The 25,908-nt window shown below is 43.6% G+C and overlaps 2 protein-coding genes across 2 annotated transcripts; both read left to right on the plus strand.

Moving 5' to 3' along the window:
- The first annotated feature begins 7,893 nt into the window (after nt 1-7,893).
- On the plus strand, nt 7,894-14,976 carry prlra (prolactin receptor a). The gene is made up of 8 exons (XM_063012073.1): nt 7,894-7,960; nt 8,885-9,017; nt 9,110-9,279; nt 10,534-10,700; nt 11,742-11,883; nt 12,880-12,976; nt 13,473-13,542; nt 14,176-14,976. Exons 1-8 carry the CDS (start codon nt 7,894-7,896, stop codon nt 14,974-14,976), a joined length of 1,647 nt encoding a protein of 548 aa, XP_062868143.1.
- Nucleotides 14,977-18,128: 3,152 nt separating this feature from the next.
- agxt2 (alanine--glyoxylate aminotransferase 2) lies at nt 18,129-24,353 on the plus strand. The gene is made up of 14 exons (XM_063011216.1): nt 18,129-18,274; nt 19,156-19,235; nt 19,381-19,571; nt 19,713-19,836; nt 20,116-20,210; nt 20,319-20,412; nt 20,503-20,596; nt 20,716-20,816; nt 21,159-21,251; nt 21,655-21,787; nt 22,095-22,183; nt 22,512-22,661; nt 23,573-23,671; nt 23,873-24,353. The coding sequence occupies exons 1-14, from the start codon at nt 18,181-18,183 to the stop codon at nt 23,972-23,974; spliced, it is 1,539 nt and encodes a 512-aa protein (XP_062867286.1). The 5' UTR covers nt 18,129-18,180; the 3' UTR covers nt 23,975-24,353.
- The last annotated feature ends 1,555 nt before the right edge of the window (nt 24,354-25,908 follow it).

The raw sequence follows: 25,908 nt of genomic DNA on the forward strand, positions 1-25,908 counted from the left end.
CGTTCATGTTCTTCCTGTAATTTCTCTGTACACATAAAAATATTAAACTCTGTGGCTATAATGGGCTGTGTCCTAAATAACATTACCTAAAAATAAACACACAGCCAATGTCCATAAAAAAGTTCATTATGTGTTTATTTTGTTTAATCCTTATTTAATTGATAAAAATTGACTTTCACTGATCATTTTAGTTCGTAAACAGGAAAACGTTTAGAATTTGATCCCTGCAACAAGCTCCAAAAAAAGTTTTTACCATGTTTAAGGTTAAATAAGAGATAAAATGATCCACCAAAGGAGTCGTGGCTCACCACTGTGTTCCAAACTTTGTGAAAAATCTGTCGATTAGTTCAAAAGAACATTCCTTAAATTACACCACCTACCGTACATAATATTGTGGAAAGATTCTGGGAATCTTAAGGAATTTCAGTCTGTGCAAACCGCTGTTTAATGTGTGTGATTTTCGAGCCCTCAGATGGCATCAAATGAGAAACCATCATGCTACTGTGGAGTACTTCAGAAAAGCATTGTCACAACACAGAATGCCACTGCATCAAGAAATGAAATCTGACCTCTTTTATGCAAACAGGGGATGGAACACAGTGCTAAACATGCCTCTGTCCCAACATTTTTGACTGTGTTGCAGGCATCAAATTCTAAATTTGTTCATATTTACAAACTGCAATGAAGTTGATAGGAAATCGTTTATTATCAGCTGAATAAAAGCTCAAAAGAATGACACATGATGGACATACAGTTACGTCCCAGTTGCCAGATTACCAGGGTAAACCGAATAAATTTGAGTTCCAGTTGAGGAACAGTTGAAGAAATCCAGTCCATCACAGCACAGGTACACCTACCTGGAAAATGGGTGGAGTCTGCTCATGGTTGCTATAGTAACACCAGCCCCGCCCACACCGCGATGAGGCAGGAGATCATGGAGCTTCAGTCAGTTCATTCTGTCAGCCGCTGTTCCCTCCTGATCCTGCTCGGCTTTTTATTCTACACGTGTAGCACCGCGATAAAGACCACCTACAGTTTATAGACATACTACAGGGTTTAATGTTGCTTTTCTGGAGTTACCAAGTCCATCGTGACTGGAACTGACAGGTAAGTGACAACTTCACCACATTAATAGTAAAGCATGTTAAATCATCTGTTTTGTCATTAAACTTATATTAAACAAACATTCTGTAATAATGTACAGATGTTTACAGAAGTTTACAGCTTTTAAATAAACACATTTGATGTACAACTAGAAGCAATTTGTGCTAATCGATTCGTTTTGATTGATTCGTGCTGTTTGATTCATATGTATAGTACTTACTGTATTTATATAGGTTGGATTGAATCGAATGGATAGAGTCATATTGACTGGGTTGATTCGGATCAATTGGTTTGATTGAGATTGTTCACTTTGACCCATTGATTTGTTTATTTGTGATCAGATTAATGGCTCGATTCATATTGATTAGATTGATTTATAATGGCAGAATTTATTAGTAGTCGATTGTTTTGATTTAGGGAATAGGCTCAAACCCAACCACTGCCAAGCTGCCACTGTTGGAGCCTTGTGCAAGGGCCCAACCTTCAGTTTAAATGCCCAACCTTGATTGTATAAATGTAAATAAATGTAGTCTTTAGATTACTATAATTGCATATTGCTGATTTAAATAGAGTTTTATGGATTATACTGATTCATATTGGCACTGATATTAGTTGGATTGGTTCATAATGATTCAGAGATTTAGGATGCTGCTGCTGGTGACATTTATCTCTGATTATTTACATTTATTTATGTTTATTTGTGTATGTATATAATTTATTGAATAAATGTGGTGTAAATTGAATCCAATCCACGTGTAGATGTTGCACAGTGCATCCTTGTCTAAGACAAACCAGAATTTGGGTTTTATCTACTGTGTGCACCATCGAGCTTAGAGCATTCAAGATAAACACTTAAATAAATATATGGATATTATAAAAAGTAATGAAAAAAGTAGCAATAATGATGCAAATTGCTCATTTTAAATATTATCTAATAGGAGAATTGAAATATTATAATAGTAAATATAAAATGATATTTATGTTATTTTATAAAATACCCTAGAAAAAAGTATTTCAGTTCAAAATATACTAAGCAAGTGGTTTGATTAAAGGCTCATGAGCGTATCAAGTAAAGGTAAATACTATAAAACGGAACATTATGTATTATTGTATTATTGTAAGGCCATACTTGTCTCTGAGGTTTATTTCTAGTAAGAATAAAGTAAACAGGTACATAAAGATTGGGATTTGAGTCGGTAGGGGTGCAGGGGAGAGAGCTGATAGAGAGCACACTTATACAATGAGATTTCCATCTGTTTAATCCTGCCCCATAATCACAGGCCATTAATCTCCCTCATTCAGCTGCACCACATCCTACAGTCAGTGTAAGATAGTACAAAATAAGTGTGTTGCTTAACCTGACATGATTCATGTAGATTTAATTGATTCATATTGTTGTGTGAGGTTGTGTAAGGCTGTGTGAGGTTGTGTGTGTTATAACCCTGTAACTCTGTGCTGGTATATTGGAGGTATGAGGTTGTGTGAGGTTGTGTGAGGTTGTGTGTGTTATAAACCCTGTAACACTGTGCTGGTATATTGGAGGTACGAGGTTGTGTGAGGTTGTGTGGTGTTGTGTGTTATAACCCTGTAACACTGTGCCGGTGTGTTGGAGGTACGAGGTTGTGTGAAGTTGTGTGTGTTATAACCCTGTAACACTGTGCCGGTGTGTTGGAGGTACGAGGTTGTGTAAGGCTGTGTGAGGTTGTGTGTGTTATAACCCTGTAACTCTGTGCTGGTATATTGGAGGTATGAGGTTGTGTGAGGTTGTGTGTGTTATAACCCTGTAACTCTGTGCTGGTATATTGGAGGTATGAGGTTGTGTGAGGTTGTGTGTGTTATAGTGTGTCTGTAACACTGTGCCGGTGTGTTGGAGATACGAGGTTGTGTAAGGCTGTGTGAGGTTGTGTGTGTTATAACCCTGTAACACTGTGCCGGTGCGTTGGAGGTACGAGGTTGTGTGAGGTTGTGTGTGTTATAACCCTGTAACTCTGTGCTGGTATATTGGAGGTATGAGGTTGTGTGAGGTTGTGTGAGGTTGTGTGTGTTATAACCCTGTAACACTGTGCCGGTGTGTTGGAGGTACGAGGTTGTGTAAGGCTGTGTGAGGTTGTGTGTGTTATAACCCTGTAACACTGTGCCGGTGTGTTGGAGGTACGAGGTTGTGTGAGGTTGTGTGAGGTTGTGTGTGTTATAACCCTGTAACACTGTGCCGGTGTGTTGGAGGTACGAGGTTGTGTAAGGCTGTGTGAGGTTGTGGGTGTTATAACCCTGTAACACTGTGCCGGTGTGTTGGAGGTACGAGGTTGTGTAAGGCTGTGTGAGGTTGTGTGTGTTATAACCCTGTAACTCTGTGCTGGTATATTGGAGGTACGAGGTTGTGTGAGGTTGTGTGTTATAACCCTGTAACACTGTGCCGGTGTGTTGGAGGTACGAGGTTGTGTAAGGCTGTGTGAGGTTGTGTGTGTTATAACCCTGTAACTCTGTGCTGGTATATTGGAGGTATGAGGTTGTGTGAGGTTGTGTGTGTTATAACCCTGTAACACTGTGCTGGTACATTGGAGGTATGAGGTTGTGTGAGGTTGTGTGTGTTATAACCCTGTAACACTGTGCCGGTGTGTTGGAGGTACGAGGTTGTGTAAGGCTGTGTGAGGTTGTGTGTGTTATAACCCTGTAACACTGTGCCGGTGTGTTGGAGGTACGAGGTTGTGTGAGGCTGTGTGAGGTTGTGTGTGTTATAACCCTGTAACACTGTGCTGATATATTGGAGGTATGAGGTTGTGTGAGGTTGTGTGTGTTATAACCCTGTAACACTGTGCCGGTGTGTTGGAGGTACGAGGTTGTGTAAGGCTGTGTGAGGTTGTGTGTGTTATAACCCTGTAACACTGTGCCGGTGTGTTGGAGGTACGAGGTTGTGTAAGGCTGTGTGAGGTTGTGTGTGTTATAACCCTGTAACACTGTGCTGGTATATTGGAGGTATGAGGTTGTGTGAGGTTGTGTGTGTTATAACCCTGTAACACAGTGCTGGTATATTGGAGGTACGAGGTTGTGTGAGGTTGTGTGTGTTATAACCCTGTAACACAGTGCTGGTATATTGGAGGTACGAGGTTGTGTGAGGTTGTGTGAGGCTGTGTGAGGTTGTGTGTGTTATAACCCTGTAACACTGTGCTGGTATATTGGAGGTATGAGGTTGTGTGAGGTTGTGTAAGGCTGTGTGAGGTTGTGTGTGTTATAACCTTGTAACACTGTGCTGGTATATTGGAGGTATGAGGCTGTGTGAGGTTGTGTGTGTTATAACCCTGTAACACTGTGCTGGTATATTGGAGGTATGAGGTTGTGTGAGGTTGTGTAAGGCTGTGTGAGGTTGTGTGTGTTATAACCCTGTAACACTGTGCTGGTATATTGGAGGTATGAGGTTGTGTGTGTTATAACCCTGTAACACTGTGCCGGTGTGTTGGAAGTACGAGGTTGTGTGAGGCTGTGTGAGGTTGTGTGTGTGTTATGTGTCGGCATGTTTGAGGTGTGAAGTCGGGTTTATCGTTCCCCCTGTAGGTGATGAAGCTGAAATCTGATTGGTGGAGACTCACCTGTGCGGTAACGTTACCTGTGTGAGGGATTAGAGCTGCTGCATTATTGATGAAGCAGAGCTGACAGGCTGGTGAGGTCAGTTTCAACATGAAGGCGTAGGTGTGTTCAGATACCCCCCCCCCTTCCCAAAACGTACCCACCCTTGTATAGGACGTGTAGTTTTGGCAGCCTTGAGGATGAATTTGTCCTCCTGGTTCCTCATCAGTAAATCTGATTGGCTCCAGCTGGTGACTGTGTTTTAATCACCATTAGTTCATGCATGTATATGGGCACAGAGAAGCCACCAGCTGTAGTAAATCATCATCAATCATCAATGATCAGTTATAATTTCTACACCACACAATGCTTCCCTTATTGAGAAAAAAATATATTAATAATATCTCCAAACAGCCACTATATGACTATATGGTCAAAAGTATATGGACACATGAGCATTCCAATACTGTGGACACTGTGCAGGCTCCCAATTCATCCCAAAGGTGCAGGTTTGAGGCTGAGGTCAGGATACGGTAGTTCCTCAAACCAAACCAATCAACCCTTGTCTATATAAATCACACTGGAACAGGGAAGGTGCTTCCCTAAACCCTAAACTGAGGTGAGTACTAATGAAGGGTGTCCACATATATCTGACCCTGTCGTGTACAGCAGGGTTTTTCAAACCTGGGGTTGCGAGCCAAAAAAAGTCTCAGACAAAAATAATAATAATAATTAAGTAAAATAATTTTTACTTGTACACAAACGCCCTCTTGTGGAGGCTTTATGTTACACCTTGTAAACCACAGTGGGACCAGATTGCCACCTACTTTATTAATGAAGCTTTTGATGAATTTGATGTATTGGGTCGTGGTAAAAATCCTGGACAAAATGTGGCTCGCTTAAAATACGTTAGTAAAACCCTGGTGTACAGGTAGTTCAGGTCCGGTGGTTCAGGTCCGGTGGTTCAGGTCCGGTAGTTCAGGTCCGGTAGTTATGGTCGAGAATCGATGGCGTCGGCAGTCGCTCCCAGTCGAGCTGCAGGTTTTGTTGTTATTGCCGCTTCGATCTGGACTTTTTCCTTCCAACCGAACGGCGTCTGAAGGAACCAGTCGGGCGAGTGTGGATCAGATGGATCGGATATTTACGGTTCCTGAAACGCCGCCTCCAGGCTGATGGTATCAGGAAATAACATCGTTGCCTCCAGGCGCTTCGCCACGGTCTGTTTAGCGTGAGCGTGGAATAAATCTTCAGCGAACTTAGCGAGCTCAGCACTGATGAATATCTGGACCTTCTTACAAACGTTATTTAGACATGTCGGGTTCCCTCCGCCACATCGTCACCCGTGCTGGACGAGGAGAGCCGCAGACTAGAAGTATTGGGACAGCCCTTCTAATTATTTAAGTCAACCCCAATTCAACCCTGTCATGAAATGCTTATAACTTTGCAGCAACAGTTTAGGGAAGGTCCTTTTTAGGTGTGGCTGAAACACCAACTCAATATTTCTTAGAAACGTTGGAACATTTTTGGAATTCTGCACAGTAAGAAGGTCCTGGGTTCCATTCCCTGGGTCCTTTCTGTGTGGAGTTAGCATGTTCTCCCCGTGTCTGTGTGGGTTTCCTCCGGGTGCTCCGGTTTCCTCCCACACATGCAGTCAGATTCATTGGAGCTACTAAATTGTCCTGTGTGTGCGTGTGTCCGGTAATGGACTGGCGACCCGTCCGGGTGTTTCCTACCTTTCGCCCTTCTGTATGATTTCTGCGGGGTCTTCGAGGCCGTGTAAGGACCCTGTTTAGTAGGCCAAGGCGCCTGTACAGAAGTGGAGAAACGTGGAGATCAGTGCGTGACTCTCCATGCGCGAGACCGACCTCACGTGCCGATCCACCGAAGTACGAGCGAGTAAGAAGGGACGCGCTGGAGGGAGGGCATGTCAGGAGAATATACCATCCTCGTACACCATCGGGGTTTCCAGCAGAGGAAGAGGAACCGGCTACGACTAAATTGGGAGAAAAGGGAGAAAATGCAGAAATAAAAAAGCAACAAGATCATACTTGAGTGTCCACATACTTTTGGTCGTATATCACCTGTTCACTCAAGCTTCAAGGAGCTGATGTTGGACCAGGGTCTTCACGGCTCTTAAAGCCACGGTGATGTTAAGCTTGCTTGACTGTGGACAGTAGAAATGATGGTTTATCAGGTTCTAGTTCTTTAAGCTCAGATCTCAGATCAGTCCAGACTGAAGCTGAATTAAATGATTCTTGTTGAACGTCTCCAAGTGTTTGAAGTTTTTGTTGTTGTTTATTTAGTAGAATTTATATTTATTTATTTATTTATCATCCAAAATTGTCTGAACTCCTCCCTGTGACTCTCCTTTGGGCCCCCAGGCGGAACCCACAGCACAGTGTGATTAAATCTCGTCTGTGACGTGCTGATTGAGATCTATCAGCTCGTACCCGCGTGCACTGACTCATATAAGGGTGATGAGGGTCATTAATACAAACTGTAACAATTATAACCAACCGAAAATACACCCGGGACACAGGTCAGGGCAAATCACTCACCTCACACCCGCTCACATGTGCTCTGTGTGAACAAAACTATGTGGACGCCCCTTCTTTATGATTAAATTAAGCTGTTTCTGCCTGTCAGTTTCTAACAGGTGGATACAATGATATAAGGGAAATGTCATGCTTCAGTATTGTGCCAACAGTTTGGGGAAGTCCCCTTTCTTTCTATAATAACTCAACATCAGTGCCTGACCTCACAAGACACCAATTCTATTGACTGAATGGACAATCCAATCGAGAGTAACCGGTTCACCTGGGCATGGTTCTAGGAGTTCCTGGAGAAAACACACATAGAAGATGCTAGGAGAGAACATGCCAAACTCCTTATAGACAGCGATCAGAGGTGGGAATCCAACCCATGTTGCGGCACCAGTGCGCCACCATGTGTCAGATTGAATCCAAACTAAAGAGCTTTTCCGTCTTTATTCTGTTTAAAGCGGCGTGTGGGTGGTGCAGCACTCTGTTACTCTAGCCCACGACCACCGGGTTTGAATCTTAGCGGTGTTATCAGCCAGTCAGGCATCTCCACAGACATGATAGGCTGTGTCTGAGACCGTAACCCTAGGATGGATGTTTTTGACCAGTCAAAACATGTCACCAAATTCCAGCACCTCCTGATTCCTGTGTTCCTCTGTGTTCTCTTCCTCTGCAGGTATTTTCCAGGATGACGCTTGAATCTGGACTGACTCTGTTTCTGATCCTGAGTTCCGTCTTCATCTCACCAGCAGCTGGTAAATTTTCAGATCACCTGACGTACTTTTGGGGTAGGATACACTCAGCGTCCACTTTATTAGGAACACCGTACTAATAGATTTCTCTGCTGCGAGTCTCTCGTTCCAATGCCTATCCATCACAGGGCACAGCCAGTCATGTCTGTGTAGACGTATGGCCGGTCAATAGCACAGCATTTCCCATATTTCTGATATCTGATAATTGCCAACTCACCTACTGCAATTCTTTCGCCAAGGCCAAGGAGAGTTAGGACGATCAGACGCCCCCTTTTGACCACATCTTTTCACCTGACAGTGGTACTAAACATGTTCTCTCCCAACCTGTTTTCCAAAACTGATCTATTGGATTCAGATCTGGTGATGTGAGGCCGCTGAGATACGAGGAACTGGTCATCGTGTTCGTAGAACCGGTTTAAAATTAAATTGTGGCCTAAAAGGGAAGCACACGGTCAGGAACCCTCCTCAGCTTCTCGAACTGTAATGTTTAAACCACGTCAGATGGTATTAGGAGGTCTGTGAACCTGTGTCCACTTATATTCCGGTTACTGGCTGACAGTAAGAGGGACCTGGTGAGGTCTGGGGCTCTTGTGGTCCACAAGTCTGACCATTCTCCTTTGACCTCTCTCATTAGCGAGGCATTTTTAGCCTGCTGAACTGCCGCTCATTGGATGTTTTTGCGCCATTCTGTGCAAACTCTAGAGACTGTTGAGGTCTCATCACAAATTAGAACTGAAGCTCTTGATCCACATCTGTATAATTTACAGCATGATCGGTTGGATGATTACATGAATACACAGGTGTTCCTAATAAAGTGGCCAGTGTGTATCACTCGCCGCAGTCATATTACAACATCTGGAGTGTGTGTGTGTGTGTGTGAGGTACGTTTTATATTCTGAGGTGTGTATATTATATAATCCTGCGTAGGTTTGGGAGTCCCGGGAAAACCTCGACTCACGAGCTGCCGCTCACCTGATAAGGAAACGTTCACGTGTTGGTGGGAGCCGGGCGATGACGGAGGCTTTCCCACCACCTACGCCCTCTACTACCTCCTAGAGGGGTGAGAAACACTCGTCCGCACTCTCGACCGACTACCCCAGCTACATGAGAGAGTCATTTCTGAACCTTTGTGTGTGTCTGTCGTTGGTGCAGGTCACAGACGGTGTACGAGTGTCCGGATTACAGAACCGCGGGTCCGAACTCGTGTTTCTTCAATAAGAACGACACGTCGCTGTGGGTGAATTACAACATCACCGTGGTGGCAACAAACGGCGTGGGCAGGAGCGTGTCAGAACCTGTAGAGGTGGACGTGGTCTACATCGGTACGTCTTCATCATAAACATCATATAAATGATATACAGCTGAGCTCAGGAGTTTAAATACACCTGTAAAAGTCAAGAATCAGAATAATAATAATAAATATTTTATTAATAATACTAATTATCATAATACTATTGTATTATGATACTACTAATAATAATAATATTCATAACAATTATCATCATCATTATAATAAATAATAATACAATTCAGAATAATTACATCAATATTAGTAATAATAATAAAAATTACAATATAATAATAATAAATTTTCATAATAATTAATAATAAAAAATAATATTTGTAATAGTAGCAATGCTAATATTATTATTATTATCAACTAACAAAAAATCATTAAATATTAATAACAGTGAATGATAAAAATAATAAATAATATTTAAAATAATAATATTTAAAATAATAAAATTAAAGTAATCATAATAATATTCAGAATAAATAATAAAACAGTAAATAATAAAAAAACTAATAATAAAATTTTCTTTTATAATAATGATAATTTATACAATAATAAAAACACATATATAAAATAAAAGACATAAAATAAAAGACATAATAATAATAATAATAAAAGATAATACCAGTTATTTTAATTTCTAGCTAGATTATATAAACTACAATTAATAAACTGTCATTAGTTAAACCACCGCTGGGATCCAGGGTTTGAATCGCAGCGGTGCTACTGACCAGTCGGGTGTACATAAAGACATGATTGGATATGTGTAAGAAGGGGGGTGGTGGAGGCCTCATGGTGGAAAAAAAACCTGACCCACTGTGACCCTGACCAGGTTAAAGCATACACGGCTCAGTTCACTCAGCGTTTTACTTCTCCTGAAGCAGAAACGATCTGGTCTCAACTGGTCTCATCTGGTCTCACCTGCACCAAACTGTATTTCTATGCAAATGATGTTTTTGGTGCAGGATGAAGCGCTGAACTTTCACCCCTCGAGAGTAACAGTCAGATTCAGTGTGTGTGTGTGTGTGTGTGTGTGTGTGTACATGTATAGAATAAACTGTAAAGAAAGAAAACTTCTACTATGACGGTACAAGCAGTTCAATAATCTGTGGGCTGTTATAGACTAGTAATCAGAAGGTTGCCAGTTCAAGCCCTTTCACTGCCAGGGATCGCTTGACGGCACCACTGGGCACCACTGGGATTCGAACCCTAGAACCCTGTGTAGCCCTGCATCAGTTCAGTTCTTTCACATGGTGATCTGTTCCGTTTCCTTGTCCTGCAGTTCAGCCCAACACTCCGGAGAACGTGGCGGCGGCGGTGGAGGCCGACGCCCATTTCCCGTATCTGCGGGTCTGGTGGGAGAAACCGCGCTCGGCCGACACCCGCTCGGGCTGGATCACGCTCGTCTACCAGCTCCGAGTGAAACAGGTCAAGGAGGAAACCTGGGAGGTACGTATGTCCCAGATCAGACCGGAGAGAACAGAGAGAGAACAACCTGTCCGCCTGGAACATTAAATTAATTTCATTATTCGCTAAAAGGACGTCAGAGAAAACACGACGTGATGGAACATTTAGTGCGCTCGTTAGAGGAGCGTGCACGTACTCGTGCTGCAGAGGAACAAACACAAACGCCTCCTCAGAAACCACCTCGAAATCACAGTTCAAAAGATGTTTCCAAATGTATGTGGACACCTGATCACTACCTTCCTAAACACTGCATTATTAAATTGTTCTTCTGTAAGGCTTTCCACATGATTTCGGAGTGTATCTGTAGGGATTTGTGCCCATTCAGTCAAAAGAGCATTCGTGAGGCTCAGTTTGACGATCATCAGCTGAAGATCTTCATTATAGACCTTGGTATGTGCACAGGGGCGCGGTCGTGCTGGAACAAGCCCTCCCCGAGGCGTACGTATATTTGCGTATATTTGCATGCCGGGCAACTGCAGCGTGTCGGTCAGATGTTTGATGTTTACCGTTTTAATTATTGAGCGTCCCTCTGAAGGATGCAGCGCACGACGACGACGACCACGCGGAAGAAACCAAACTGCAGAACCTTTCTGGCCCACAGCAAGGTTAAAACCGGAGCCGCCGAGGTTGAGCAACACAGTAACCTGAAGGGTCTTTTTGTGGATTTATTTTCCATGTGCACTCTGGTGACCCCTGCTGGCTGCACTTCCACCTTCCAGCGGTGAATTCTTTCTTTCTCACATTTATTCCCCAATATAATCATTTTCCTCCCAGTTTAGTCGTATCCAATTCCCCGATCGCATTTTCGCTCTCCTGCTGCAGACCTCCACTCCTGACTGAGGAGACGCCCCCCTCCGATTTGTGTGCAGTACTGACTGAGAAACCCTGTTCAGCCACTGTCCAGTCGTGTGTCTGTGTAGGTGCCCGGCTGGCTGATAGCAGAGCTGAGATTCAAACTCTGGATTGATGTAGTATATTCTGAACTGTGTGTGTGTGTGTGTGTGTGTGTGTGTGTGTGTGCAGGAGGTTGATGCCGGGATGCAGAAGCACTATAAGGTGTTCAGTCTGCACTCAGGTGAAGAGTACATGCTGCAGGTTCGATGTAAACCCGATCACGGATTCTGGAGCGAATGGACCGATCCCGTCTACGTCCAAATACCCGAGTGTAAGAAAATCCACACGCAGAACACGGACCCACCCGGATACCCCTCAACCACCCCACAGGGCACAACACGGGGGCGTTAAATGGGGTTCATACTGAAAAATATGACGTTTACTGAATTCTGAAAACGTCCCTCAGCAGATCTTAGTTCAGATCTTATCACCACTGTATCCTGGTCTGGGTCATAAGGCAGAATAAACCCCAGGCAGGGTGCCAGTACATCACAGGGCTTCAGCACACTGACTGTGAAGGAGGACTGGGTTACACGTAGCTGATCTGATAACATCAGTTGTGTGATCTGCATCTTTATCAGATCTTATTCTTGTTTTGACAAGTTCCAGCCCGAGAAATATGAAAATGTCCCACAGCACCTGCTCTCACCGACCATAAACACAGCTCAGCGCCGATATCAGCCAAACTCACCGTCTACAGCACCATAACAACTACAATAATCATAATTATAATAATAATAATAATTATTATTATTATAATTATAATTATAATAATAATAATAATTATGATTATAATAATAAAAACAACAATAATAATATGAATTTGAATAGTAATAATAATACAAATAATTCAGTAACAATATTATTATTAATAATAATAATAATAATTAAATAATAACAATAATAATAATAATTAAAAAATAAATAAATAATAATAATATAATAGAGTGACAACAAGAGTAATAATAATAATAATAATTAAAAATAAATAAATAATTATAATTTAATAGTGACAACAATAATAATAATAATTGCAATAATAATATTATAATAATAACAATAATAATAATAACACTAATTGCAATAATAATAATAATTATTATTATAATAATTATAATAATAATAATAATAATGTAATACAGGTTTTTGACACTGGATGTCCAACAAGCTCATGATCAGGCGTCAGAATACTTTTATATAATACAATACTTTAACTGACGTATCCGTGTATGCTTAACGATTTCACGTGGTGTCTTTATATTTTTAGACATGCGCCAGATAGAAAAGGTGTGGATCATAGTGGCGATAATCTCAGCCTTCATCATCCTCATCATCACCTGGACCATGAGCATCAAGAGGAACAGGTGAGTCAGACAGGTGCCCCTGTCACGTACGACTGTTCACCTTTGGGCCAAGATTATGCTTTGTGAATTGTAATTTAATGAACACTAAATGGCCAAAAGTTTGTGGACAGCAGTTCATGAGCTTGTTGGACATGCTATTCCAAAACCATGCACCTTAATACAGAGTTCACCTGCACACTTCCAAGCTCTAACAGGCTCGACTCCTCCGGGAAGGCAGGCATCAATGTTGGTAGATAAGTCCTGGCTCACAGTGGATATTCCAGTTCATCCTCAATGTTTTCTGTGCAGACCGTTGGAGTTCATCAAACCTAAAATACCTTATTAGAGCTCGCTTTGTGCACAGGGACACAGTCATGCTGGAACAGTAAAGGACCTTCCCCAAACTGTTGCTCCAGCTAGAAGCATGTCCTTTATTGCAATAAGTAGGGCTGAAAACCTGACCTTATAATAATAATAATAATAATAATAATGATTTATTGTTTGATGTGTTTGACAGCGTGAAACACTGTTTACTGCCTCCTGTTCCTGGACCAAAGATCAAAGGCATTGATGAACAGTTGCTCAAGGTAACACAACGTACACCCCAAACACACGAACAGTTTCCTTGGCTAGCCCGTCACTGCTGGGATCCAGGGTTCGAATCACCTGCTATCTGTTAAACGAATGTGAAAACACAGATATGATTGGCTGTGTCTGGGGAGGGGGACGGATGGCCGAGGCACTGCCATGGATTGGTGTCCATGTTTCATCAAAACATGAAAATTAAATAAACAAATGAGTTCCAGAAGCTGCTGGAATGTTAGGATTTGGCTCTGGAGGAACATCAGCGTTCCTCATAATCCTCAGTGAACAGCGCTGGGTTAAATTGAAAGCCAATTTGATTTTGAGCTTTTGTGCTTTTAAATAAATGGGCACAAATTTCCAGAGACACACTCCGAAATCTTGTGGAAAGCCTTGCCAGAGAAATAGAGGCTGTTATGGAGGTTATGGAGGGTGTGGCCACAGTTCTGAATGGGATGCTCAACCAGCATGGTTAGTTATCACATAACCTATGTTACATGGGAGGAAAAACATGGTGATGTGAAGCTTGCTTGACAGTGGTCAGTGCCACTTACATTCCATAAGCTTCTAATTCCAGCCAGTCACACCAAACCAACCAAAATCTCAAGACACCCATGATTCTCCTCTCTTTATTACAGAGTGGGAGATCAGAGGAGGTGTTGAATGCGCTGGTGATCCACAGTTTCCCGCCGACCACCTACGAGGAGCTGCTCGTCGACTATCTGGAGGTTTACGACGACGGCGACAAACACGACTCGTCCTTGCACCCCAGGCAGCTTCCCGGGGTCTGCCTGAATCCCAAGAGCGCCCCGTCGGACAGCGATTCGGGGCGAGGAAGCTGCGACAGCCAGACCCTGCTGGCCGAGAGGGGCGGCGGGTACGAGGGGGGCGCAGAGCAGGATCCTCAACTCGTCCAGCAGGGGAAAGTCCAGACCTGGCCGGGGGTGTTCCCCTCGCCTCGTCCGCTCCATCACTACTACCAGCAGGACTTGTATTTTCGGCAGGCTGGAAGCACCGGAGGGGGGCGCGGCGTCCCCGAGACTTCCTGCACGTCTCCGGACGAGACGCCGGGACTCTGCGGATACGCCTACACCCGGAGCACGGACGTTACCGAGTCCGATCAGTACGTGGAGGTGCAGAGGGTGGATGGGGAGAACGTCCTCCTGCAGCCCCTGACCGACCCCGAGGCGCGATGCCCGGACCCGTCGGACTTTCCGCCGGCCGAGAACTACAGCAAGGTGCAGGACGTGACCCTGGATAACCTGCTGCTCCTGCAGAGGGATGTAAGCGGGCAGTGCCAAAGCCAAGCCGCGGACGACCGGCACGAGGACAATCAGTGCCGTAAACCCAACACCTTCCTGACCACCGAGCCCATTCTGCCTGAGGGAATGAGGCTCACCAGGAACGGATACGTGGACTCCACCGCGGTCACCTCCTAACACCCGCGCTCACTGATGATGTCAGATTTTGGGCAGTTTAAAGTTTAGGAAGCTCCAACGGGTGCGAGGCAAGCAAGGGACGATTTATAAGGCACACGATGGAAATGCGCCTGTGAGGTCGCCAGCTTTTTCCTGAGTAGAACTCATCACCATCTAGGTCTCTTCTTTCAAACAAGCACTTATTTGAAAGCAGAATAAAAATTCATTACGCAAAATTACGGACCTACGAAGAAGAACCTGAACAGATCCGTCAGTAGAGCGACAGACTTTTTACCTGACGACACACCATTCAAGTCCCTGATTGGTCAAATAAGCTGGATATTTTTAAACAGGGCAGCGGACTAGCAATCGGAAATCACCGGTTCAGGTGAATCAGGTTGTCAATGCTGGAGTTTTGCTTGAGTTTTTGCTCTGTAAAAGTAATGGGCACAAATTTCCAGAGACGCACTCCAAAATCTTGTGGAAAGCCTTCCTAGAGGAGTAGAGGCTGTTATGGAGGGTATGACCACAGTTTTGAATGGGATGCTCAACCAGCACGTGGTCAGTTGTCACACAGCGTACGTTACATGATGTAAAGCTTGCTTGACAGTGGTCAGTGCCACTGGTTCTAGTGGAAATCACCGGTTCAGGTGAATCAGGTTGTCACTTCTGGACCTTGAGAACCTTCAGTTTGGTTGCAGTTGTGGTTGAAATGTGTTGGACCGCACCAGAAAACAAATATAAACGTACGAAGATAATTCCTGCTATTACTTATTGTCTACTTCTAAACTATTAGTTTTACAAATGAATTTTCCTCAAAAGTAGATTTTAATCCGGCACTGATCACATTAACGAAGTAAAGCGTGTGGTGGAGCTTTATAGCTGTACTTTTAAACTACTGTGAGTCCTCCACACTTCACGAACTCGCGGAGATGCCAACGTCTGTGTATGTGTGTTTAATATTTCTTTAAATAAGGGGGAAGAGTCCAGATTTCCTTCACTTTGATGGAAAATAGAACTTTGATGTGCTTTGATGGTGGAGGATGGTGCAGATATATTCGATGGTGCAGATATATTCGATGGTGCAGATATATTCGATGGTGCAGATATATTCGGGTTCCACTGGGGAAACGATCATGGATTTGGGAATCACAATCTCTCCTCCCTGATGGAAAATCTGTAAGTCTTGCTTCCGGATAAAACCAGATAAGAATCCGAGAAACCGTAAACGTGAGGCACTTAAAGTACCTGGACTTCATGCCCTGGTTGTTGGACGGGTGATGTTCAAGTGCACTGATGTCTAATTATTTTTGTGTAATATGTTCCAGTGATTATAAATGTTTAGATCCATTTTAGAGGCAACAGGAGTTCTGTGTTGTTTTTTGTTTATTGTTCAACACTTACACTATAGGACCAAAAGTATTTGGACACCTGATCATGATCTTGTCGGACATACATAATAAAATAGAGCGACCTCTGTGTGATCTTTTCATTTGGAACAGCAGCCGCTCTTCTGAGAAGCTTCTCACAAGACGTCTGTTGAAATTTGTGCCCTTTTAGTCTAAATATGACAGCATTTGTATTGTACGGCTGGGCGCTTATTGAGCTGTTGATGTTCCCAGAGCTGTTGAGTGCGGCTGAGGTCAGGGCTCTGTGCAGGACACATTTACACTTACAGTACTGTGACAGTATACAGTCTAAGCAATCAAGGGTTAAGGGCCTTGCTTAAGGGCCCAAAAGTGTCAACCTGGCAGTGGTGGGGCTTGAACCAGCGACCTTTTGATTACTAGTCCAGTACCCTAACTGCTAGGCTACAACTGCTGGACACTGGAGTTTCTTGGATTTTTTTAAACCGAGCTTTTCTTCATGTATTTATAGAGGTTGTTCATGCTGAAACAGGAATAGGCCTTCCCTAAACTTGGAAGTATGCAGTTCCTTTGATGTAACTGATTTATTACACATGTTAACGAGCATTATGGCTAGAACGCATGAGTTCAATAATTAAAAGGGGTGTCCACATACTTTTGGAAGAACAGTGTATTTATGTTATATAAACAGAGCCACACTGTGATGATTTCTGTCAGTGCTGAACAGACGAGGACGGATTTAATTCCACTGATGTAACTGTAGAAATAAAAGAGTAGAAATAAATCATATTAAATGTAGTTATTTATAAATCATGTACATTTGTTTCCTGGGCTCTAATGTTTGTGACGTGTTGCTCGTTTGTAGTAACGAGATGATGTGACTCCATGTAAGACGTATGGAATAAAAGATATAAAGATATAAATCGTGGTCTTGTGCTTTATGTTATTTACTTATTTTTATTCCTTTGGGATGAAACGTCAATCACGAGCCAGACCACACATACGCTGTTCTGACCACATGGGCACAAATTCCCACACACAGCACAAATGTGGGAGTGGGACAGTGGGGGGTGCAGCTCTGTAATAGCCGGGAGGAATTTGCATGAGAACACATGACGCATGTACAGGAGCTGAAGCTCCCACGAAGGAACCCATGAGGAACTCGGTCGAATGGTAAGCCTATTTTGCTTGAGATTCTGAGACGTTGCCACCCTGGGACGGATTGGCACCATGTCCGGGGTGTATTACTGCCCTGCTCACTGCACTCACCCCACTTAGAATATACATTAGAAAGAGGAGGGCGTGTTTCTCCTCCCAAAATTAAGCTTTGCTTAAGTTAAGGAACCGTCAACGTTCCCATCAGTTGTTGACATAGCATGAATGTTCTAGAGGGGCAGGAATCCCTGGGTATAATGTTATGCCCAACACACACACAACACACGTCAAGTCATGGCTACGGCCTTAAAAAAAACCAAAATGCAAACCCGAAAAACTACTACCCGTGGCTAGGAGTCCAAAAACACTGGTCCACACTTGGTGTGGTTTGGTTGGGAAGTTCAGTTATTTTGTAGACGCAGATTAAAAGTGAAAATTTCCCATAATCCCATTCACTGAAGTGCATGCATACCAAGAACGCTTCTCACCCTGGTGGGTACATAGCTGCCGGATTCATTACCCTCCTACCCCCACTCACACCCCCTCCCCAGGGCTCTGATTGATAGGCCTGAGCGGTGAACTTCACCTTTGGAACCGCTTCGCTTTTCTCACAGTCATTGGCGGACTTTTCTCCACCCACCGAGCCACAGAGAGCTCCGATCCTCACACCCCTCCGAGCAACAACCACACCGACGCCGCCAGCATGTACAGAGTCTTCGCCTGGGTGAGGGGGGCCTGGGGGGGCAGCGGAGTGGTGCACGGATCTGCTCCCACAGTTCAGTTCCACATGTCCAGTGGTGAGTGCTTCACATATTTGAATATTAAAACCTTCAGATTTACTCAGTCTGACGTGTTTGATTCATCATGCATGGGTTCACGCTGCAGATTTAAAGTTCTGCTTTGTAATTAAAAATACTGACGTGTTTATGTGACCACATGACAAAGTGTAAACTGAATCCTGCATACTAGCATACTGAGAAGTGTGCTCCTGTAACCTGATCAGTCAGGCACTATAGTGTTAATACTGCACTAGTTTTCTGTTTAGTAGAGAAGTGTGCTGTTTAGAAGGTTGTGGGTTTAAGTCTCGCAACCGCCAAGCTACCACTGTTGGGCCCTTGAGCAAGGCCCTCAAGCCTCAGTTGCTTGAATTGTAAGACTCGTAAATCGTTTTAGATATGAGTATCTACCAAATACCTTAAGAATAAATACCTTCACTAAGGTTGAATACTATTTAGTACAGTGTTGTTATTTAGTGTATTACAGTAGTATACTGTACTAGTAGGGTAGTATGCTCTTTATTACGGTTGCATACTATTTAGTAGGGTAGTATGCTCTTTATTACGGTTGCATACTATTTAGTAGGGTAGTATGCTCTTTATTATGGTTGCATACTATTTAGTAGGGTAGTATGCTCTTTATTATGGTTGCATACTATTTAGTAGGGTAGTATGCTCTTTATTACGGTTGCATACTATTTAGTAGGGTCGTATGCTCTTTATTATGGTTGCATACTATTTAGTAGGGTAGTATGCTCTTTATTATGGTTGCATACTATTTAGTAGGGTAGTATGCTCTTTATTATGGTTGCATACTATTTAGTAGGTGTATGTAAACGTTTGACCTCAGCTGGTGTATCTGGTTTGTTTTTATAACGACGTTAAAACGTTTCTTCGTTCAGCTTCATGGTGTCAGAATGCGGCGCTGAAGCAGATGAGAGCGCAGATGCCACCATGCGATTCTAAACCAGAACCCTACCAGGTACCGCAGTCGCACCCACGCTCTTTGTTTGTAAAGCGTTTCCCGCTGCAGTATGACAGAAAGTATGTGATCACCTGACTAAACTGTCTGTGTGTGGGTGGTGCTGCTCTCAGCGTGTAAGGTTCTGGTGTGTTTGATGGTGCAGGGGATGAGTAAGGAGCGAATGCTGGAGATCAGGAGGCTGAACTGTAACGGCATGACCATGAAGGTGACGTACTACAAGAGACCACTCTTCATCCATCAGGGCTTCATGCAGTGGCTGTGGGACGTGGACGGATCTCGCTACCTCGACATGTTCGCCGGGGTCGCCACCGTTAGCCTGGGACACTGTCATCCGTAAGTCGCTCACTCGGACTCACAGCTGGACGTGTCTGAAAGAGGGGAAGTGTCAGGAGTGGAGGTCTGCATCAGTAGAGGTGAAATACCATCAGGGAATCGGATATGACTAACATGTACTCGTGTCCTTATATATTTTAGGAAAGTAACGAAAGCTGCACAGGAGCAGCTCCAGCGCCTCTGGCACACCTCGGCCATATACATCCACCCTCAGATCCAGGAGTACGCCGAGAAACTCGTCTCACACCTACCGGAACCGCTGAAGGTACACACACACACACACACACACACACACACAGCTATACAATGAGTCTCGGCACACACACATCCCTCCGCTGATTGTGCCGGTACCCTGACTGGACAGCAGGAGTCGCTGTTGTAGTGGCGAGGAGGCGAAACCCAATCCGGTCCCCTCCCTTAGGCACGCAATGATGCCTCTTGCCACACACACACACTCACACTGCTTCAGATTAAATGATACTTAAAAATGTAATGTGTGTGTGTGTATATACAGTATGTGTGTGTGTGTGTGTGTGTGTTGTAGGTGGTGTACCTGACCAACAGTGGTTCCGAGGCGAACGATCTGGCCCTGCTGATGGCGCGATTGTACACCGGCAACTCTGACGTCATCACTCTCAGGTCATCGTTCGTTCATTCATTCATTCAGGTACACTAAATGAACAAAAGTATTGGGACGCTGCTTCTAATGACTGAATTCAGTTTTCCGTGCTGATGTGCGTGTTTCAGGAACTCGTACCATGGTGGAAGTCCGAGTGCGATGGGTCTGACTTCAAACACGGTGTATAAATACCCAGTGGTGTCGAACCTGAGCTGCCATAATGTACGTACAGCTCCAGAATGTGTGTGTGTGTGTTACGGTGAGTGTGTGCGCTCCTAGTGTTCATGGTTATTCTCCTGGTGTTCCTGGTAGACCATGTGTCCAGATGTGTTCCGGGGGCCGTGGGGAGGGGAACACTGCAGAGATTCACCTGTACAGACTATCAGGACATGCAGCTGCTCACCAGGTACACACACACACACACACACATGGTGTAAAGTAATCATGCGTCTTACTTTATGACGAATGTTCCTGTTCCGTCCGAATACTTTTGATTTGTGATTGTTCTTTCTGTTCTGACGACAGATCACTGCCAGGCTAACGATAAATACATCGATCAGATGAAGGACGTTTTTGCTACTACGGTTCCCAGGCGCATCGCTGCGTTCTTTGCCGAACCCATCCAGGTTAGTACACAGATCCACAGACAACTAGCTCGAAAAATCCATAAATATTTTGGATCTGATAGTCGCAGCGGCAGCAACAGTGACCCCTGCTGTCTGGATGAGGTGCTGCCACGGGTGCAGAGGAATGCAGAGAGAGTCGCGTGATCCTCTGTACATGTTAGAGTGCTAGGGAGGAAATCACTGCTGGCTGGTGTAAAGAAGATGCCGTGCATGTGCCAGCCCGTGGGTGGGGTGTGAGCAGCAGGGGGCGCCAGAATACACAGAAATAACCTGAATAAACCCGAATTAGGGCAACGCAAATGTAAACAAATGAAGATGTTTGATGGATGTATCTCTGTACAGGGATTAGGAGGGACCGTGCAGTACCCCAGGAACTTCCTGAAGGAGGCCTACAAGCTCGTGAGGGAGAAGGGTGGAGTATGCATTGCTGATGAGGTATAAACACACGCTGTATGTGTTTGTGTATTTTTATGTTGTCTTCAGTAAATAAAGGACACTGTCCACAGTCAAATGAGCTTTATACACCTGTGAGCTTAGACTCACGTACTCATGCATAATAGAAAGTCTTTCTCCTGCTTCCTCTTCAACCATCAGCAACAAGCTAAACTAGTCCAGCTTTAAGGTGCCGATTTTGAGCAGTAAAGCTGGATTGACTGTGGACACTGTGTCTCACCTGTTCTTCAGTTTATTTGGTGGCTGAACATACAGGCAAATTTCCTCTCGGCATTAACTGGTGCAGTCAAACTGACCATATTAACCAATATTGACACCACCAATCGAGTATAACAAGTGATGTACGTTCCTGCATCTTAGTGCATTTATTTTTCTATGATATCAGGTACAGACAGGGTTTGGGCGAACAGGAAGTCACTTTTGGGGCTTTCAGGCTCATGATGTCATTCCTGAAATAGTGACCATGGCTAAAGGTATGGCCAACGGATTCCCCATGGGAGCTGTGATTACTACTGAAGGTGAGTTCATGATTACCAAACATCAATAAATATGTTAATAAATATGCAAAGCTAATGGGAAGCACACACAGAGATTCTGAGCTCTCGAGTTCTAATCCCAAGCTGTGCTATCGACCTGGCTGGGCTTCCATACACCCTGGCTGTCTTTGTATAATTACAACCTCTCCTGGCTGGCCGAGGTGCCTGCACTGAGCGAGGGGTGTTAGTAGGGTACGTAATACGGCTCTGTCAGACTCAGTTGGAAAGATGCGTCCGGCTACTAAGTGAGTGTCGGCCCTCCTTGTGGACCAGTGTATCTGTTTTGCAGAAATCGGCCGCCCTTTTGCAGACGGACTTCACTTTAATACGTTCGGGGGAAACCCTGTCGCCTGCAGCATCGCCTCCTCCGTGCTGGATGTAAGTACCGGGCGGGGCTGCATTATGCTAACGTTTATTTTTTTATTAGGATTTTCAGGTGATGTTTAACATTTTCATTCCATACCTGGCAGGACATAGTTAGTTACAGGTTACCCATGATTCATCAGTTTACAGCCAATTTTGTATCATCAATTCACCTCACTTAGACGACTGAGAGGACCCGAACCGTTCCACCTGGGAATCGAACCCAGGACCTTCTCACTGTGAAGCGACAGTGCTACCCAGACTAGGATAAAGCAGCAGTAATAAACATAAAAATTAAATCACAATAATATAGTTAATGTGTGTGTATATGTGTGTGTTTTAGACAATTAAGGAAGACCAGATCCAGGAGAACTGTGCTGTGGTGGGAACTCATCTGCTAAATGAACTGGCCAAATTGCGAGACAAATACGAGATCGTGGGAGACGTTCGGGGGAAAGGACTGCACATCGGTGTGGAGATGGTTAAAAATAAAGTAAGAGAAACCAGTTTCTCAACAATTCTCCAGTCAAACTGGATGCTTACAGATGTCTTCATGTCAAAAACACATAAACAGTTACTCCACTAACCTTTATGTACCTTAAATCCCAAAAGCTTTACTTAGCTGGTCAGTGAGTATCTAAGACAATAGAAATTAACCAAACTAAAGGCTCATTACACGCTTTATCTTTTGTGTTGGAGTGAAACTCGTGGGTTTCCAGGCTGTGAAGTGTCATTAACAATTAACAGGAGCAGAGTTCATAACAGGCGTGTCATAACATTTCTGTAAAAGCTCTCCCAGTGCTTTGACCTGCAGACTTTCTATCACTCATTAGCTAAAGTGGACGCTCCGTCGCACTGATCAATAATAAAACATTAACAAACACGTCAGTCGTGGCTACCAAAACGTGAAGAAAACGCAGGTTTACGTCAACCAGCCTGTTGTTTCTACCCTAACAAGAAATCGGTAAGTCTGATGGGTCATGAGCAGGAAAGCGTGGTGATTTGAGTGGATATGGCAACAGGTTACGGCTGTGCCAGCGGGTACAAGAATACCAAAGCAACATGAATAACTTTTACATTAGTGCCATGCAATTGCTAGTGTACCTACTACATACATTAGCTTCCTACATATAAACACTCTGGCTAACGTAGAGCTTTCTTCCTATATATAATCCAGGGCAAATGAAAGGCATCTGTGATATATACATGTACACTATGAATTTTTCATTTTACATATCCTAGTTTCTTTGAAAGCTGGGGTCGGAGCACAAGGGGTGCAACTCTGCCCACTAGGCTTCTAAATAATGTGTCTTATGGTTCAGAAAATATTTAATTCCCAACATCGGCAGCTACAGAAACACAAACCAGTGCTCGTTATAAGCTTTATACTTAATTTTGTTTCAGGAGAGTCGAGAACCTCTACCTGTGAATGCCATGCTTGAGATTCTGGAGGAGACCAAGGACATGGGGGTGCTGATCGGGAGAGGAGGGCTACATGGCCAGGTAAAGCAAATTATCATTTAAATACATGCTAGTTCATAAAGTGAGGTAAATTCCACCCTTTTTATAGGTACACTGCTTTGTTTCTGGACTATTCTGTGGCAAAGGCAACAACAATACCAACACCCTTTTTATAGTATGTTCTTTCTAAACATTTTATAATCAATGTTCTTTGTATCTCATCTTTTTCTGGACACATCTCAGACCTTCCGCATCCAGCCGCCCATGTGCGTCACCAAAGACGATGCAGATTTTTTCCTGGCCGTGTTCGATCAGGCTTTACAGAACTTCACGGAGAGAAGATGAGAACATCTGAGTATTAAGTGTTCACAAGGACGATTACAGACTAAACATGGTTGAATCATGGACGCAAAACCATTTAGAGTCACTGAGTGTCTTTATTATCCTCTACTTAAAGGATGTTTCATTCCTTAAACTATTTCCTGGGAACACATGTACTAACTGTATTGATGCTGTTGTTTTTACAGGTTTTAACTGTTTAAAATGCATTTTATGTACATTCTGTTGTGTGGAAACTCTGATGTCAAGTCATAAAACTGTCACAGACCACAAACTTCCCCGCGTATTTTACTGGCATCTTTACTAGATTCTCGAAGCAGAAATGGTGGACAAAAACAGTAATAAATGATTACTACTTGTATATATAAATGTTTATTTAAGATCATTTGAGGCGTTTTTTTACACATATAAGTACATCATGGGTTATTAAGCTGCCCAAGCCTGAAGTAAATAGAGGAGCAAAGAGGCGAGCAAAACGCGAACGAGTCAAGGAATCGACTCCATTCGCGGTGATTCACGTCACAAAACTAACCAAATCCAAGAAAAGAGAAATGTAAAGAATCAGAATAGAGAACCGATTCTCTGGATTCAGCTACGAATGAAGCAGAAGCTGATATTTCGCGAACGCACAGACAAGTCAAAATAGTTTAAACGAGAGCCTGGAACTACTGAGAGGAGAGGAAATAAGAATAGAGGCGAGATATCGTTCAAAAGGGAATAATATGCACAACTTCACCGGCTGCGGTAAATCAAACGACTCAGTGTCGCGTTGCTGTTCGAGCTTTTCTTAAATAGGCGCGAAAACAGGTGTGACGTGTTAGCGCTGATGAGCCCTGAAGCTTCTGGGGTTTGTAGTCTTTTTAGGACTACAGTGGGTAATAAACACTCTTGGGATGAATTGGAACGTTGGGTACAACTCAAACCTTCTCTTTTAGTATCAGTGCCTGACCCCCAAGTACTCATTTGAATAAATTGGCATATATTTCCACAGAAAAGATTACTAATACCACCTCAGTGACAGGAAACGGTATATTTTATTTATACCAGTTCTGAGAGTGTATGGTGTAAAAATCATTACGTTCAGTATAATGTTGATCACTTATATGCTATATTTTTGTTCCTTAGGCTGAAATTGTAGGTCTCTTGTTCGTGTTCCAATGAATACAAGCCTAGTGTATGAGTGGAATCATTACCATTACCATAATTACCAACCAACCATGTTGTTTGTGTTGAAAATATATCAGTATATTATCAGATTTAGGTGCTAGGGTGATCTGACTAGCCCACTATTGCTAGGATTCAGTGTTTGAATCCACAGCGGTGCTATCGGCCAATCAGGTGTCTATATACAGACATGATTGGCGATGTCTGGTATGTCTACATATAGTCTATGTTATATTGGCGATGTCTGGTAGGGACGAGGCCTCATGATGGTGACCTGCCCGAAGTGTGTTACTGCATTTTGCTCATTGAGTAAGGGGAAACCGGACCCACCACCACCCTGACCAGTCTGATTGATCACTAATGCACCACGTGTACGAAGGTCTAGCAGAACAGCTTGAGTCTCAAGCGTGTGTATACCCAACGCCACCTTGCATTTTATACAGCAATGTATATGTGTGTGTGTACGTGTGTGTGTACGAGTGTGTATGCTTAATACAGATCTGGTCAGTTCGTCTAGCGTGTGTGAGTGTTTATGTTTGTACCGCGGTCCTACACTGTCACGTCCACCTGTTGTTTGTGTGCTGTACATTTCTCAGATTCAGCAAAATATCAGCCACTACCTGGAACTCATCCGTGGTATTTCACTACAGTCCTGGTGTTTTATATACAGTCCCCTATTTATATACAGAGGGGTCAAAGGTTTACATACACCTACATAAAGGGTTGTCCAGTTCATGGCAGTTCTTGTGATTTCACTGATTTTTGCAACTGCCCCT

This window comes from Trichomycterus rosablanca, chromosome 16, assembly GCF_030014385.1.
Source record: "Trichomycterus rosablanca isolate fTriRos1 chromosome 16, fTriRos1.hap1, whole genome shotgun sequence".
Classification (NCBI taxonomy): domain Eukaryota; kingdom Metazoa; phylum Chordata; class Actinopteri; order Siluriformes; family Trichomycteridae; genus Trichomycterus; species Trichomycterus rosablanca.

Coding starts and splice junctions, on each gene's coding strand:
- prlra (XM_063012073.1), top strand. CDS start 7,894: ATGACGCTTGAATCTGGACTGACTCTGTTTCTGATCCTGAGTTCCGTC. Junction 9,018..9,109: donor CTCTACTACCTCCTAGAGGG/GTGAGAAACACT, acceptor TCGTTGGTGCAG/GTCACAGACGGTGTACGAGT. Junction 12,977..13,472: donor ATGAGCATCAAGAGGAACAG/GTGAGTCAGACA, acceptor TGTGTTTGACAG/CGTGAAACACTGTTTACTGC.
- agxt2 (XM_063011216.1), top strand. CDS start 18,181: ATGTACAGAGTCTTCGCCTGGGTGAGGGGGGCCTGGGGGGGCAGCGGA. Junction 19,837..20,115: donor ACCTACCGGAACCGCTGAAG/GTACACACACAC, acceptor TGTGTGTTGTAG/GTGGTGTACCTGACCAACAG. Junction 22,662..23,572: donor TGGAGATGGTTAAAAATAAA/GTAAGAGAAACC, acceptor ATTTTGTTTCAG/GAGAGTCGAGAACCTCTACC.